Here is a 17,757-nt window from a genome sequence, read left to right as displayed (position 1 = left end):
TCTTTCATTTTTCTTTTTGAGCAGAGGGCAGCTTATAAAAGGCAAAGCAATTAACCTGTGTGATGAATAAATTTTCTTAAATCTTGATAAGCACACGTGGAGCAACAGCGCAGCAGGAAGTAAACGGCCGAGGGAAGTGAAGCACATTAAAAGGTTGATTGAAGGGTGTGTTAAAGAGGTGCACATTGCACTTTGATGTGTAAAATGATTAATAATGGGACAAACAGTGATCATGGTAAATACACTAAGAGCAAAAGAACTCAGTAAGTGGCAAATGACCCTAAAAGATAAACTCTATCGGAAGCGTAATTCTTTAACTTTAAATGGACTGTAAAACTGCACATGACATAATACACACTGCTACTTGTACCCTGTCGTACAGTACATGATGTTTACCATTTTGCACTGCTTTAAAGCAGCTCCTATCTCTTCTTCCCAGTTTATATTTCACACTTACGTATGTGCCCTTCCTCTCTGCATCTGATTGTTCTCTGCCATGGATGTTAAATTATTAACATCCTTCTTCTGTGATTTGGTAGAAGGAGAGCAATGCTATCTGGGAATCTAACGGGGACAAAAGTCTTTTGAGTCATATTAACAGATTCATAATGAAACAGAATGTATGTGAGTGAAATAAGCTGCTGTCATCCTCACGTTAACATTTTGTCACTATTTTTTTGTCGACAGTATATAACTACCGCACAAACCACTTCGACTCAGTAAAAAATTCTATAATATAGTGAATCATATACATTTATCTTTATAAGTAATAGCATTTTATATGTTCTGCTTCCTCTATTATTCATATACTTGGGCTATCTTATCTCAGAAGTTCAGGGTTGGTTCGCCCGAGTGCAGAGTCCAGTGTCTCCAAGAGAGACAATATGTGCACAGTATTAATCTGCCACACAGATAAAGTTGTTTCTCGTTCCTTTTAGCTGACAGTGTGTAAGGTCATGATCATTTCAGCTGCAATTTAGATTCGATAACAACATCAATCTGCTGAGAATTAAATTATCTGGTGCACAAGGTCACATGCAACCATCAAATCTTGGCTGAGGTTGATCTTGTCACACGATTACCTCATTTCAGAAATGAGGTAATAAACAAACTGGAGTAGTTTCTGAGTTTGTGATTCAACTTTAGCACCTGTTTAGCATCTGCTTGTCTTAATTTTGTTTTGTGGAAACATATTATATTTGTTTTCTTGCCATGCCAAACATTGAAACACATTTCTAGAGTTACACAGAAATCATGAAATACTGTTACATTTGCGTAATTTACTTGCATAATTTAAATTGCCATCATGAGGAAACTGTATTTGAAAACCCAACTTTATGTGAGCTACAGTGGCTATAGCAATAAAAACAATGTATCAAAAGGCCCTGTAAATGTATTCTTTTAACAGGATGCTATATGAAAAATGAACTTTCAGCCAATGTTGGAAGACTTTTGATTATATTAATTGAGAGCTTTCTGCATTTCTGTACTTTCCTTCATTGCATTCTTCATTCTGGGTGGCCTTGGGTGGGGCTCAGCTGAAAAACGTAATCTCAGATACATCCACACCAATCAGGATTTAGCAACATTTGAATGACAATCTGATGACAAACCAACACCCAACACCAAGTAGTGTTTAGCCCATAAACCACTAATGTAATTTGGTATCCATCAAACATTGACTTGTGCCTATTTAGTAATTTATATTTAGATGAAATCCTGCAGCTTTGTTGTTTATAAGACCTGTAACATGGACCTACTGGACATTCATTGTGCCCTCCCTCACTGTTATTATTGGGTTCTTCATCAGTAAAGGCAAAACTTTTGTGCAAAGACCTGAAACTAACATATAATATCTGGTTATTAAATAAAAGTAGGGAAGTAGTTTCATTGTACACTCCATATAATTTAATAAACATTACACAGTAGTGTATATGTATATATAGATATACTGTTCATGTGTTTGACAGTTTGAGGGCCTGACCTTTTTACTTTTCAAACACAACGGCAGAGTCCAAAGTGATGTTGACACAAAAAAATATATATATGTAATATAAATTTTAATGTGACCATTTTTTTTTAATAAAAGCTGCATTTGTGTTTTTAGTGCACAGTCAATTCTAAGCTACATGTTAGCACAAAACTCCAAACACCTGAAAATACTATACAATAAATGTTACTTTATCGTATTGTATACGCATACACAATCTTTCTAAATCTCCTACATGCAGTTATGTTACAAAAAAGTCTATTCAACTCAGTATAGGAGATCAGAAGTGGGTATTTATTTAGAGAAAAACTTAAATTTCATCTGCATTCATTTATTGCAATGGACTCAAATGAAACAAATGTATGTGTGTATTAAAAAAACAAAACGCTAATCCTCTCTTCATAGCATAAAATCAGAAAGGATCAAGCCTTCATATCTGTTCGTCTCTAAAATACCCTCATTAAGATGGATAGGAGATGGCTTCAGAATTATTTGGCTGGAGTTATGATTTCTTTATCTGGACATTCGAAAGAAAATCGAAATTTCGGTATTTCGGCATTTCTGTAACTACTGAGAATTCACACCAGTTAGTCTGGAGTGGACAGTGTTTGCTACAGAGAAGCTGACACACACACACACACACAAATACACATATACACACACACCAGCACAAGCCAGCTTTTGTTGGGACAACACCCACTGATAAATAACATGGACTTTCAACAAGCCTGCAAATAAAAAATGTATTCTGACCTCTAGCACCCACCACTGGGGACAATTGTGCTTTACAACAACAAGAGGCAACAAACAAAGCTTTAATATGTTGCAGTATACTTTAATATGTTGCAGTATAAGTATTCCATTTAACATTTCTTTACCTCAAATCCAATATCGTTATCTGATTCAGGGAAGGCCCCTGTCTTTAGGCCTGTCCTCCTTTCTCGAACAGTTTCTAAAATCCCAAACAAAGCCTTTGCGTCCTCAGCTCTCTTGGCTGAAAGAACGATTCTCATCAAACAGAATTGACATTTCATTTCCCCTTTATCCCACTGTCAGATGTCTGATGCTGTTGTTTTGACAAAAGTTCAGCCTTTACAACCATTTCCTCTCATGCCTGTTTCTCTTTGCTCTTTGAGTTGCACCCATTCTGTGGATTTATTTTCTCTGGCATTAATCTGTAATGTTACTCAGTTATCGTTTTTTTAAAATACTTAAAAATGTGAAGAATCAATCATCAATACTGCCATACTTTTTGTTGGCTTGGGACAAACAAACCATGTAGCTTTGTTTGGTGGTAATCAGTTAAATTTTTCAAGAGAATTGGAGAATATGTTGTTATAAGAGTCTATAACAATAGTCTGCAGCTGAGGACTGAAGAACAACTTCATGTTTGTATCAGAGCAGACAAAGAACAAACATGAAGAGTTCCTCTTATCACCATTTGCCCTGAGATACTAAATATGAGGTACAGAACAAAATCATATGTATTTTAATTTCACTTAAAATTGTCAATAAGTTCCTAAAAACAATGAAATATATAAAGGTAATACTTGTTCCCTCCCTTTGCAATTTTGGGAAAAACCTTTAGAACAATACTTAAAACTAGTAGGTTTAGACTTTGGTTAATTTAAAGAACCACTTGATGTGCTTTACAAAACACACAAAACAGATTTTGCTCTCGGGTTGTAAGAAATGCACAAAATTGTTATTGATACCAGTTTAAGCTCCTAGACAAGACTGGTGTGTGGGCACCAAAGAAAAGAAAAATAAAAGGAAAACAATCTATTTCTTTAAAGCAGCAAAACAAGAAAACCTGCATTATGTCAAAATATCAGACATAATTAGAGTTGACTGTTTATTTTTCCTCTAAGCATTTGGGGATTGATATATTCAGCATTTGTGAATTCCACTGGCAAGTACATATTAAGATTAGCCTTTAAAAACACACACATACAGCTCTGCAGTCTGAAGTTTAGTTTGAAGAAAACGTTTTCACAAAGGATCATTTGCTGTCAAAATTAAATTACAAGAACATCAAAACAGATAAATAACATTAATTAGTTTCCATTGTCTTAAAATGCTCAGACATTAAATGCTGGTACACATGAAGACAAAAAACCAAAACAGTTTTGCTTTTACAAAACAAATTTGACTAAGATTTTATTGAGCTCCGATACTAAAATCACAGTGAACAATGCGACAAATTGCTCCAAAGACATTTTAGAATGAAGTGTTGAAAAGCTGTTGTAGAGTCATGACTGTAAATCGATGCTGTGCTAAGAAATATTATACAACACATTACACTAAACTATGTACAGGGCTGTTGGTCATCTCGATGGAAACTCCAGTAAAGGACTTTGTTACGTCTAAAGAAAACAAAGGGGTTTTGCAGGAAACTACTTTCAAGTTACAGTACACAACAGTTAGTCACATAAAACGAAAAACAGACAGAACACACACTAAAAAGGACGTTTAACCAGACAAATAGACAGCTAACCAGTCTTTCCTCTTTAAGATTCTTCTCTGATTGGTGTGCAGCCAGAGAAAAAGCTGTTCTGAAAACTTGTCAAAATTCTTTTTTTCTTCTTGAGTAACAGGACTGTTGTTTTGTCGTCCTCTTCATCATCATCATCCTCCTCCTCCTCCTCCTCCTCTTCCTCCTCCTCCGGTAGAATGGGTTTCCTGACAAACTTCAGCTCTGCGGTGGAGTGCCCCATGTCTCGGATTTCTTTTAGCACCTAGAATGGTACATAAAATAGGATATGTGAGATAGTTCTTCATTACAGAACTCAAAAAAAGGTCATGTTCATTGTGCCAATACACATTACTATTTTTACATTTCACTGTCAGGTCACAGCTTAAAATGTTGAAGAAGGGGGGTTTGCTTGTTTGCCTAAATAACCAGGAAGAATAAAGTAGGGAAAGATTATAAAGATTATTTTCTAAATCCATTCTACGTTCACCAATTATCATACAGACAGTAAAACCAACAATGAATTTCTTTCACTTACAGGTAATGTCGATCAGTCTGTAACCTGGATAAGTTTGTACATCTGTGCCTTAGACCTCATTTTGCCCAAAAATGCTTAAAAACACGGTGGACACACCCAGACACAACCACACACACACACACACGTCCACTTGGTGACATGGTTCCACGCATTCTGCAGGAACGTTTACTTTTAAATGTTTTTGGACAACAAATAAACTAAACAAGGTTGTAGACTGAGGAACATTACCTGTCATAAAGGGAATTAATTGTCTTCCTGACTATAAAGATTGGTGTAAATACGATTCATTCTGAAACCAAAGTGACCAAAGTTATCCTTTAACAAAAACAAATTTAATAAATCATTGTTCAATTTTACTGATATGACATAATCATATCCTCTGCCTGTCCAACGATCATTCTCAATGTCACTGTACAGCATAGATAATTATTCTTTATACTGCCGAGTGTGGAGAAAGAAGCAGCCTACCTTCTTGGTGGGTGTACAAGATAGAGGTTTGAAGAATGTGGTGTTGTCCGGACTGAGGGATGAGGGGTCCTGAACAGAGTCTCTAGAAGCAGTTTCTGTCTGATCCTGAAGTGAATTTACAACTGTGAACATCGTTTCCTGCTTGTATTTTTAAATCTTTTTAAAAAAGCAAGTCAGGGTATTGTTGTCAAGTTTGATCTGGCCTGGCAACTGTGGTTAATGTTAACACCTACAATAACAAGTCACATAACCACGTGTTAAAGCAACAACAGATTATTATGGTATATTAGCAATTACTTTGTAAGAAGCAACATTAGGACTAAAGATTTCCTTTGATCAAGATATTAAGTGTGTGTGTGTGTGTGTGTGTGTGTGTGTGTGTGTGTGTGTGCAAAGAATACTCATTCAAATGCTGCGAAACCAAGCAAACTCTTTTCATGCTTAATTACAGGCAGACAGGAAAACTTTAATGAAGATTTACCTCAGCAGGCACCTGATTATCCATATTTCGACACTTCTCATGATCACACTGGCAGTTCTCCCCACACGTCATCTTTCCTTTGCGACATCTGCACTGCTTGTTGCTGCAGCGACCTTTGCATGCACACTAATGGAACAGAAGAAATTTCAAAGATTTTCTGAGTCACAACTAATCCAACTATCATAATTCCTAAACAATTACAGTTTGCGCCACACAAAGCACATGCAGGCAATGTGTACTTTAATTATATCATATTTAAAAAGATTACATCCTGGATAACATTCAGTAAACATGTACACAGCCAGGGGCTATGAGTTTATTGGTTTAATACACATATAACCAGTTTGAGGATGACCCGATTTCTGATCCCAGTCTTACCCCAGTTGCTTTTGGTTTCTTTGAGATTCTGCTTCCCTTCTCTGGTTTCTCAGGACGCCACTCGTCCTCTTCCTCCTCATTCTCGTCATCTTCACTAGGAGACATCAGCTCTTCAATATTGATGGTCATGTTCTGTGGTGCTCTAGCTGTGGTGTAACGCCTCCCTTTAGGCTTTCATTTAGACAAAGCAAAAGGACAAAAAAATAAAACTTAAAATAAAATAAACGTCAACATAATTTGACTGTTGGTGCTGTGCTTTTTTTTCCAGTTTATACAATGGTCTGGGCTACAATATTTTAAATATCTGCAGGAAAACAATTGGACATTAAAAGCTAAAATAACATACAGCAAACAGAAAAGTTGAATATGTTCATATCTAACCTTTGGAGGCACATAGTCAAATGAGTCATCTAGGTCCTTTTCATTGTTTGTTGCAGGTACAAGCACTTTCTTTGCACTTGCGAGGTGAAGCAATGAAAGTTTCTATGGAGGAAAGAACGATATATGAATAGGATTGAAGTAGCCACACTGCGTGGGTAAAGCTAAATGCAGAACTTATGCTCCCACAACAAATGAAATTATTAGTCATGTGAATATTAGTTATGTTAAAAGGCATTTTCAAAAGTTCACATCAGTGAAATAGTTATTTATAAACGCAACTCTAAACTAAGATGAGAACTTACCTGTCTGTACTGTTCATTCTGCTCCATGAGTTTCTGGTTCTGCTCACTCAATTCTCGCAGCTTTTCAAGCTCTCCTTCCTAAAATGATGTCATCAATAACCCCATGATTAACTTGACATGATTATTTTCCCAAACAAGGAGTAAAGCAGAGTCACGTGCTGGTTAAACATGCTGGTGTGGAGACTGTGGAGACAAACCTGAACTTTGAGGCGTTGCAGGAGCTCCTTCTCCTTTGAACTCTCTTCAACCACCTGTTTCGTTTCGCTGGACTCGTCATATATGGGTTTGTTCTGTAGCTGGTTAAGGAGGTAAAGAACCTGTACAACAAAAAGCAAAAAGAGTACATGAATATCCATGTCTGTAACGAGAGACAAATTAGCATGTAAATGATATGAGAACCTTTTCTTGATGTCTCTGCTCTAGTTCCACCAACTGCTGCTGGTGCTCCATGTCCATGGTTGACATTACATTTCTCTCATCAGCCAGCAACTTCCTTAAATCTTGTGCATTTCCCTTCTCTTGCTTGAGTTCACTCTCCAGTTTAGCACTGGCTGTTTTAGCAGACACCAGCTATTAAAATAAATAAATAATAATAATCCGAGTGGATTTCAAACACACAAATGTCCAGTTAACTAATTTAAGACAGATCTGGATAGAAAAATTAAACTTAAAAAACAAACAAACAAACAAACACGATATGCCACCTCAGACATCAGGACTTTAATGGCACACTTGGCGTCCACTATGCTTGTGATGCCATCTATGCGCTGTTTCAAACGACTCTCGCTGTCTGCGACAAGAAGTTTCTGCTGCAGGTCAGCTATCTGGGCATTCCTGGTGAAATACAAATCTCAATAATCCCTTTTCTGAACCACAACTTAAAAAAAAAGAAAAAAAAAAGATAGATTTAGTTATTCCTGTAGACAGTTTTGTAAAGGGCATATTGTAGTTTAGGAGTTAAAAGATATTATGTGATGACCTAAAGAGAGGACAATAATGTCTTCACACTGGTACAACATTCTCCACATTCTATTTTCCAAATGTGTCTGTGACACAACTGGCAGATGTGGAAAGACATTTTTAACAAGCTTGAAGCCATTTTGTTTATCATCAACATGTACAAGAGAAACCTAATTGCTAAAAACACAACAAAAGGTAATTAAACCTGAGGTGTATGGAAGTTTGATGACTCCCTGGTTAAATATAAACATTAAATCAAAATAAAAATTGCTCCTTAGTGGTTGTATGCAGCCTTCTACAAGTTGTGTTGCACTTGTTTTATCAGTCCAAACTCTAATCAGTTCATGCATGAGGCCAAGTCGACATCTGGGCCAAATGTTAGAAAATCCCCTGCAGGTGTTCCTGAGATACTGCGTTCAAGAGAATGGGACAGACAGGCAACTCACGGCAGGTGCCAGCACAGAGGCATTAAAACAGAGCTGAGCTGACTCACCTGAGGCCCATTTCTGTCTCCAGGTTCTCAACCTGCTTGGTCAGTGGTGTTTCCATCGCCCCGTGGCTCTCCAACTCAGAGATAATTAGTGTCCGTCGCTGCATGAAAGGACAAAGATTTGAAACACTGACTCTGCTAAAGCACTAGAGGTCTACTTGTGCTTCTTTTCGATCATGTTCTCATCACTGAGCACGGGGAAAAGTACTAATTTCTCAGCTCACCCGGATTTTGGCAGCAGGTCTTTCCCCTGCCTCCAGCTGCTGTTTGAGGCGGTTGACCTCCTGAGCCAAGACCTTTCTGTCCTCCAGCAGATCACTGAGGTGTCGCCGGGCCTCTTCTGTACTGACCATCACCTCCACTTCATTTAGAAACCAGGTCTGAATACATATACACAGAATACCAGTTAACAGAACAATTCTGAATAATAACTATAAAGTAAATAATAAAAAAGTGCACATAGGTGCTAATATAATAAAAGGTAACACTGCAAAGTATTTTGTTACATTTTATAATCATAAGTCTTTTAAGTATAGATAAAAAATAAAAATAAAAAAGTCTGAGAACCAGAACAACATTTTACTACCTTAACTCTAGCAGCAGCTCCTTCCATTCCTCTGTTGTGAGCATCTTTGCGTTTCTCTGATACCTCACTTCTCTTTTGTAAGGCATCTTTCAACCTCTTGTTTGCAGCAGCAGCCTGACAAGAGAACATTTTTAAAGAAGATAAATTAAATGGTTTTCAAACTTAGTTAACTTACAAAATTTGGGTTTAATTGTTCTGTGTAGCACAATTTATTGACACTTTTTTTGTGCATTTGGATGTGTTACAAATTGTGACAAGTGCTCAAGAATAAAACAGTAAGGAGGTGCACTCACCTCTTCAGTTTTACGACGTAAGACATTGGCCTGTTTCTGGAAGTCACGTTCAAGTTTGAGCAACTCATACTGACGCTTACGATCCTGTAAAAAGAGAACAAAATGTTTAGTCAAACAATCTTAATCATTTAGTGGGACACATTCTTTGCAGATCTGGACATGCTCTATGATGCCGTAGGTAGAATTTCTCCTTTACATACCTTTTCCTTTAGCTGTAGCACCTCTCTGTCTTTCTTGCTCTTCCACTGTCTGAATTTCTCAGAGTCGTCCCTCATCTGTCTCATCAGCTGTGTACGCTGGGTCTTCATTGCCTGTGGGAACGCAGTGTTAATGTGCTTGGATTTGGCATCTGTGGCCCCAATTTGTAAGAAAAACAAAAGCATACCTGTATTTCCTGCATGAGCTTGGTAACTTTCTGAACTGAGGACTCTTTGAGTTTCAGCAATTTGGATTGTTCAAGAAGCTTCTTCTTCATTTCCACAAGCTGACCTTCAAGCTCCTGTAGCCTCTTCCTGCGCTGCTCACTAAGCCTAAAGACAAAAATAAATAAATAAATAAAAGACAGAGGGTTTTTTGAATATACCTTAGAACTAGGCAGAAATATTCCATCAGAACACAGCAAAAAAAGAGTTAACATTTTCCTACTTGGCCTGGTTGGTATCTTTCTTTGCTGACTGAAGTGCCAAAACAAGTTCTTCTTTCTCCTTTTGCAGAGAATCCACAGCGGACTGCAGACATTGTACATTTTTCTGTGTGACAAATGTGCAGAAGTTTAAAACTTGTCCAACAATTCCCACCAATAAAAACTGGGCATAAATAATACAATTACACAGTAACGCTTTGCATTAAACTTTGCACATTTACACTCTTATGAGAAAATATTGCCATGTCACTTAGCATCTGATTAACAAATGGATGGTACAGCATCAAACTACAGTATGCACTTGTACACTCACACCTTGCAAAATTACTACATTCCAAAAAAGGTTATATAGACAATATGAATGACAATGTAGACTGATAGAAATCTACCAAATAGCCACACAAAATCAAGTGTCTCTCATCCATTTGAAGAAAGGTCAGTCTTTAAAAGGATGTGAGATCCAAAAGGTAGGAACATGTACACATTTACTAACAAAGTGAGTAATTTTTTTCTAAACATACTTAGAGTCTACTATCTTAGCTTTAGCACAATTGTGTTCTTTTAGCGGAGTAACAGACAGAAAACTAAATACAAAAACCTCTCACCTGGTGTTCTGATTGCATCGGCTCCAAATGGCTATCATTCTGGCACATTTTCTTTACAAAAGCTTCCTTCAAACTCAACACTTTATTCAGCTCAATCAGTTCCTTGGAGAGTTGGGCCTGCCGCAATGCATGATGGGTAGTAAAGGCCTCTTGAGAGTCCTTACCAACAATGGCAGTGGCATCCTGGTCAATGTGTTCAAGGTGGGAAACATCTTAATTTACATTTCAGAAGTATCACTGAGATGAACTGTAGATGTGATAACTAAGTAATAAGTAAATTGCCAACGTACGGAAGGGGACTCATCTGCTGCATTTTGACTGCCATTTCCAGAAACCTCAGGGACATCCTCTCCTGCAGCCATAGCATCAATGCACGCAGCAATACCTGCACTCTCATTCTAAATAAATTAATAGAACAAGGATAAAAACTCTTACCATTATAAACATTCAAATTAAAAGTTTGATTTGTGTGGAGAAACTAACAACTGTCTTCACCAGAATTTAAATGATACATTTTTACATAAGCTGATTTTGTACCTTGAGCTCTAAGATTACATCTTGCAGGTTTTTCATCACTTCAACGTTCTCCTTCAATTCTTGGTCCTCAAGCATCTCCAACAATTTCTCAAGATCAACGGTACATCTGAAGGTAAATAAACAGTGTGTTTTAATATCATTACTGCCTAATATGGATTTATTTCTAGAAATATATATCAGTACGTGACTCATTTGTTACCTTCTACTCAGTGGCTAACTTCCAACTGTAAAACATGTTGAACTTACAAAGGTTCTTAATAAAAATCACTAAAGTAGTTAAGGACAAAATAACTAGTTTAAGGAACAAACACCACATTTAACAAGATTCAGTTTTGTGTCCCATTTAAGCACTGTCAGTCCCCCTCCCACCCAAAGCTCTCCTGGCTTCATGTCTTTGTAAACGTACGCTGCATGGTGCCGTAGTTCTTCCAGTTTGCTTTGTAGCTTCTCGTTTTCTTGTTCGGTCTATGAAATAAGACACAATTGGGGGTCATGATAAAACACAGCGATAACCATGATGGCTTTAATTGTTTTGGCCTTTTTCTTCATTATAATATAAAGGAACACATTTTCTCCAGGGGCAGCGGTCCCATCAAATTTCAACTATGACTTAAGAGGAGGGACTAGTAAATATTGAGATATGGCTCACCATAATAATTTTTTCAAACATGAGGGCGGTCTGGCCAGCTGCCTCACTCAGCTCCCTGCTTAGCTTATTGTTCTCATCCTGCAGAGCACGGTTGCTTTCCAAAAGCTTAGTCACTTTCTCCGTTGACTCTAGCCTGTAACAAAAGGGACTTAATAACTGTCACTGTAACTGAGTTAATATGTGCCATGAATGCCTTCGTCCACATACTGGTGGGAGGGCTTACCCAGAGAGGACTGGAGCTACTCCTCCACGGGCATGAAGTAGCATCACCTGCAGTTCCTGAACCTAAGTATGAATCAAATTTTACTTCCAATATTCATTTTAAAAACAGAAAAAAGATTTATATCCTACAATAAGGAATCATGCTGCCAAAAGCAGTTTAAAATTTGATTATCAATTTACCACGAGAGACCCCCCCCCCCCCAGTTACTTTACCTGCTGTTTCAGTCGGCTCATTTCTGCAGTTCTGGGATCAACATTGACTATAGGCTTATTTTTAATTTTGCGAGCTCTGTCAGCATATCGCAGGGTGTTGATGGTCTCTTCCATGTTTGAGTCTGCAGGACTGATGCATGCAATCATCAAAGTGTGACTATTTCCTCCCAGTGAATCTTAATTAAACATAAGAGAGAGAAATTCTCATAAAAGCCCTAAAAAAAAAAAACTTTCAACAAAACAACCAAAGTAACAAAAGGCAAGATGCATTCTGTCTACTTTGTCTAAAAATCGGACCTAATGACAAATGTGTAACTGTTGAACAATTAGCTAAAGTCATACCTTGCAGCAGGCGGGTGAGCTTAGAGTCTCTGTAAGGAACAAAGGTGTTTTTCTTGCTTTCATCCCCTAAAGCACTGATCACATTACCCAGAGACAAAAGGCCACGGTTGATGCTGATCCCTGAGGATGGAAATAAATAGCATCAAAACAGAAGACAATAACAAATACAAAGAAAAAAAAACACAAATAAAATCATAAGTTGAGGTCTGACAACTTTTAAAAGTTAATAAAAATAACTAAATAATTTAAAAATTGATTTAGGTTACCTTCCTTTAAACGATCTCCTTCTGCTTTGGTTTTCTTTTGTCTTTCTGAACCAGCCAGATCCACGAGGTGCAACTTTGAAACAACAGAGTCAATTCTGCAAAAAAATATAATACAAATATTCAAGTTGTAGATTATATTGACTTTCCCACATAAAGTAACGAAGGCTAGAACTGTATACAGAAGCAGTATCGTATGGTATACAAATTAAAAATAGCAGCATAAACACAAATAGATCGCGACAAATGGTCAATTCAATATTTATTTTATCTTTAAAAATAACCCTTTTAACTCAATTTTTTTTTAATATCTCTCTGGCCTTCAGAGGCATGACATCTAATTTCAGGTAAGATTGATTTATTGTAGTTTTCCTTTAGAAAGTTCCCAACCGTTCCTCTGGGCCTCACTATCAATTAAGAATGAGGATAATTTATTTCATAGCTATAACTAAGCATACATACACAAAAAATTAAGACACATAAAACAACTTTATGACAATTTCAAGTCACATTATAGAGCTTCAAACCTGTTAGATCATAAAAGTTGTGTACAGAAAGTGGCCTAATGAAAACCAAAAATATTAGTATCATAGTGACACAAAACACGTCCCAACTGACTTGTCTGCCCCTTTGCGTTGCTCCAGTGTGATTGTAAAGATAGCATGCGACCGCGAAGATGCTGCGTTCATTGCTGTAGAACCCACAGTGCGAGCTGAGTTTCCAAGCTCCAGACATCCCACCATTTCACGGGCAGAGAACACCTGCCTTTCAGTTAGTCCCACAATCTGTAAAAGAGGATATTATCAATTTAAAAAGAATATCAATCAAAATACATAAAAGAAAAATACAATAAAAAGGAGACACCATGTAAAAGACATGGATGCACTTTCCTGAAGTTTATATATCTATTCATTATAACTCCCAAGACATTGAACAATGTGTGTCAAGCACTCACCTTAATACCCTCCTTGGGATCTTCACGAATGCTGATGGCAGGTTTATCTTTAGACGCACACAGCAAATCCAGTATATCTTCATTATAGATCTAAATAAATAAATAATTTTAAAAGGTCATTATCCAATAACATGACAAAAATCTGATCAAATATTAAATACAGTGTAGATATACTGTGTAACAACCTCTAGGTAAGACACTGCCAGACAAAATTCACAGTCTGTCCTCTTCTCCCTTTGCTCAAAGATCCTTCTGATGACACGTGGAATAACTCCAACTGAAGGATCATTTTCCTGAGCTGATGTGTATGTTCCTCCCATAGAGAAGGTCTTTCCTGACCCAGTCTGTCCATATGCAAGAACAGTGGCATGGTAGCCTACAGAAATAAGGAGAAACCATGGTTTTACACTTATATAACATGTTAGCTTATAGCATTCCAATGGATCTAATGTGAATTTCATTTTTGGTGAAACCAATGACAAGCCCAGTTTCAAATAACTCATGTGGCAGAAGGTGCAGGGTTACCTCCTAAGAGAACAATAGCAGCAGCAACATCAACATTCTTAAAGATTTTAAATAAATCATCATGCTCATGTCAAGTGACAGAGCTACCTTTGAAAAGCCCATTCAATAAGGGGGACACAGCAGAAGTGAAAACTTCTTCTTGTTCAGCAGTAGGATCGAATACATAATCGTAGGTGAACGCCTTCTCTGTACCAACAATCACCTGAAACAAAACAATGCAGCAAAGTTTTAACATTTTGTGTCGAACAAGAGCAGAAAACAAAAATGTTTGAATTTATAAAAACAACTTTCTACATAAATTGTTTTTGTGATCTACTGAGCACAGACCTGAGGCTCCCCTGGCACAAATGTCAGACAGCACTGACATCCTTCATTGATTTCTTTAGGGACCAATGGACGACATCGCAATGCAACTCGGACTGGGATAACTTTTGCATCCTCATTTGTCATGATGCAGGATTACAGTGAATCTGGATTTTTTTTTAAATAAAGAGAGAACAACGTAACCAAATTTAGGCAGTGTAACGTAAATTCTATGAAGTAGCCAAATAAAAATACATATTTATGACTTCAACAAAACTTCATTGTAGCACTAAAACTAAAAATAGTGTTGACATGGCTGCAAAGGCAGATATGGTGAACATCATCATTATAAAAGAAAAAGATTTTGCCTTCAGGGGTGACATGAATAACAAAACGTTGGAGGGATTAGTAATGAATTGCAAAAATATCTAATCAGTAGTTTGTGGAAAGAGAAATGCAAACCAAAGCAAAACCTAAAATAATTCACATTGACAAGGTTTTTATTATTTGAAATTTAAAAATTCAAATAATAATATTATATTATATCATGACATAATACTACTTTCTAGTATATTGAATCATACGGAATTTTGTTAGGGGATTATGGCTGATATGGATGAATGTCATATGCACTGACTTAGAAAATAGGGTGCTGTCATGTTATTGACAGCGTGACTGGTTTAACGTTAACTTAATATTTGTGGATCATTGTCTCCAGTAGACAGTAGTCAGCTAGTTAGCTAGCGTAACTATAACAATAGCCGAAGTTACCAGAAAGACACAAAACAAGCCAACATCACCAAATACATAATTTCCGTTTATTGACATGACGTTTTTATATAATGGAAAATAACACAAATGGGCAAACAACCCCAGGTTTTTGATGACACGCAGGCGTCAGCTTAATGAAAACAAGTTCACTTTAGCATGGTTAGCTGCAGCAAAACGCTGGAATTAACGTTACCTTTTCAAGTTTCCCCCGGTGCCAGCGTTAAATATCAGGAAAACTGTATTCAGCGGGCGTGGTTGATAATGAAAAGCACTTATCCGACAACTTTAATCCAACGGTAATTTTTCAATGTTTCTTGTTGCGGCTTCATAAACTCTCGTTCTGAATTAATACTGTCACTGCCCGCCACTTTCAAACACCAGCTCCTCCTCTTTATCCTTCTTCTTCTACTAATACTTTTACGGTAGTGTCAACGCAACTCGGATGTGTCACTGACCTCTACAGGTTCAAGACAAAAAGACAGCTACAATACCTCAACTATGATTTGCAAAATGTATTAATCAACATAAAGTCAGTTGTTGCTGTGTAAGACTGTTGTAATATAAGAAAAATATATTTTAAAAAATTCTTCTCTTTATTTAGTTATTAGTTATTTCTCCAAACGAAACTTGCATAATTGATTCGACATCTAAACTTACACTCCCCTTTAACAGCATTGGAACAGTGAGGCCAATTCCTTTATTTTTGCTATAGACTAAAAACATTTGGGTTTGACATCAAAACAAGAATATGAGACAAGAGATTAACATTTCAGCTAGTATTTCCAGGTGGATTTCCATGAATCTGATACACAACGTAGAAGATAGGACCTTTGGTTTGTACCCACCCATTGTTCATGTAAGCAGAAATATTGGAACAGATAGGCTTAAAATAGATTAAAATGAATACAACGTAGTGTGTGTGTAGGTGTTTAGTCATTGTGTGGAGATATAGTGGTTGAGCATTAGTTTTGTCCAGTGTGTACAGTCCAGCATGGATTGCAGCAATGTAGCAGTAAGTATGAAGTCATCTTATAATGAGTGTGTAGCCTGAGGAAAGAAAGTGTTCTGGTTTCTGCTAATTTTCCCGGACAGGGCTCGGTACCACCGGCCAGATAGAAGAAGCTGGAAGAGTCTGTGTTCAGGGTGAAAGAGGTCAGTGGTAATTTTCTTTGCCCACTTCCTGGCATCCTGGAGAGTGGGTGGGGGAGCACCAGTGATTCTTTCTGCAGCTCTCAATCCATCTGCTACAGTCTGTTCTTGTTCTGTTGGCTGTGATAGAGAAGCACAGGAGAGACTCACAAACAACAGAACACAACTGGATCAGCAGCTCCTGTGGTAGCCTGAACTACATCCTCTGCTGAGCCTTTTTGATTATGAAGTTCATGTCATTGTCCGATATGAATATGGTGAGGGGGAAATAGTGGCAGGGGGGTGGGTCCTGGGTGGGTCCTAATGAAATCCACAGTCTTGACACAGTTCTGTTGATCTGTTGAAGATTGGGGCCAGTTGGTTTACACAGGCTTTCAGAGAGGAGAGGCTGACTGGAGGTGCATGTAGGGGTGTGCACAGGGGGTTGCTGGTTATGACAGATATGACATGTTAAGAAATAAGGTCAGGAGATTTTATTTTTATTTCAAGAAGTGCAAATAAAAGAGGCTGATATTACAGAAGGGAAACTGAATAGGTGACTTGATGAGATGAGTTTTTCTTCTCTTCTGTTCTGGCTTGAAGAAGAAGGTCATTATGTCCCAGCATAATGACCTTTTTCTTTGCCAGAGAGTAAAAGAGCTGAATATAGAGCGTGTAACTACAGGGTTTATGTAAGGAAGAGACAGCAGTTAACAGTTAATCAATTAGCCAAAATTAGAGCATGAACTGATATTGCATTCTTATGCCAGAATAAAAATCATTAATATTTATGCATTTCCCTAGTTTTACAACTGAAAATGGAAGATGAGTCGCCTTTGCCGAAATGTATCCTATTAATGCAATAGGGGATATACAGGACAAATGAGCACAACCCTGTTAAAATGGGTCCAATGCAATCTATGACCTTTACCAATCTTGTGACCACTGGGAACTGCAACAATATTGATGGAGCTTATCCAGTCTAACACAGATGGCTGGCTCACCCTCTACCTCCTCTGTGACAGCTGCTGCTGACCTCACACAAAGAAGTCACATTTTCAAAATATAAATCTGGGAGCTCTGGGAGAAGGCATCCATAGAGGCATTAAATGGACATGTCTGATATCATGTTAACAATCCTAAGCGTCCTACTAAGAATTTATCACCCACTATGGGCCATTTGAAATCATTAAGCTAATAACTAATAAAAAAATGAAAAAACACTAGAGCAAGCTAGAGGGGACACAGAGTGCTATGAACC

General features: G+C 37.4%; 1 protein-coding gene across 1 annotated transcript; it reads right to left on the bottom strand.

The window, feature by feature from the left end:
• Nucleotides 1-3,943: 3,943 nt before the first annotated feature.
• Nucleotides 3,944-15,759, bottom strand: kif4 (kinesin family member 4). The gene is made up of 31 exons (XM_067494117.1): nt 15,562-15,759; nt 14,622-14,764; nt 14,382-14,496; nt 13,955-14,145; nt 13,770-13,859; nt 13,433-13,599; nt 12,818-12,912; nt 12,552-12,671; nt 12,210-12,385; nt 11,998-12,059; nt 11,775-11,907; nt 11,532-11,590; nt 11,126-11,231; nt 10,879-10,986; nt 10,589-10,771; nt 9,986-10,089; nt 9,726-9,870; nt 9,541-9,651; nt 9,341-9,424; nt 9,048-9,161; nt 8,686-8,841; nt 8,465-8,562; nt 7,716-7,845; nt 7,411-7,581; nt 7,209-7,328; nt 7,012-7,089; nt 6,710-6,811; nt 6,329-6,499; nt 5,951-6,076; nt 5,470-5,574; nt 3,944-4,728 (listed from the first exon to the last, which is right to left on the bottom strand). Exons 2-31 carry the CDS (start codon nt 14,742-14,744, stop codon nt 4,501-4,503), a joined length of 3,771 nt encoding a protein of 1,256 aa, XP_067350218.1. The 5' UTR covers nt 14,745-14,764; nt 15,562-15,759; the 3' UTR covers nt 3,944-4,500.
• Between the last annotated feature and the right edge of the window lie 1,998 nt (nt 15,760-17,757).

This window comes from Channa argus, chromosome 24 (genome assembly GCF_033026475.1).
Source record: "Channa argus isolate prfri chromosome 24, Channa argus male v1.0, whole genome shotgun sequence".
Taxonomy (NCBI): Eukaryota; Metazoa; Chordata; class Actinopteri; order Anabantiformes; family Channidae; genus Channa; species Channa argus.
The sequence above is the reverse complement of the archived record's forward strand: the minus strand, read 5'-3'. Positions and strand labels throughout refer to the sequence as shown.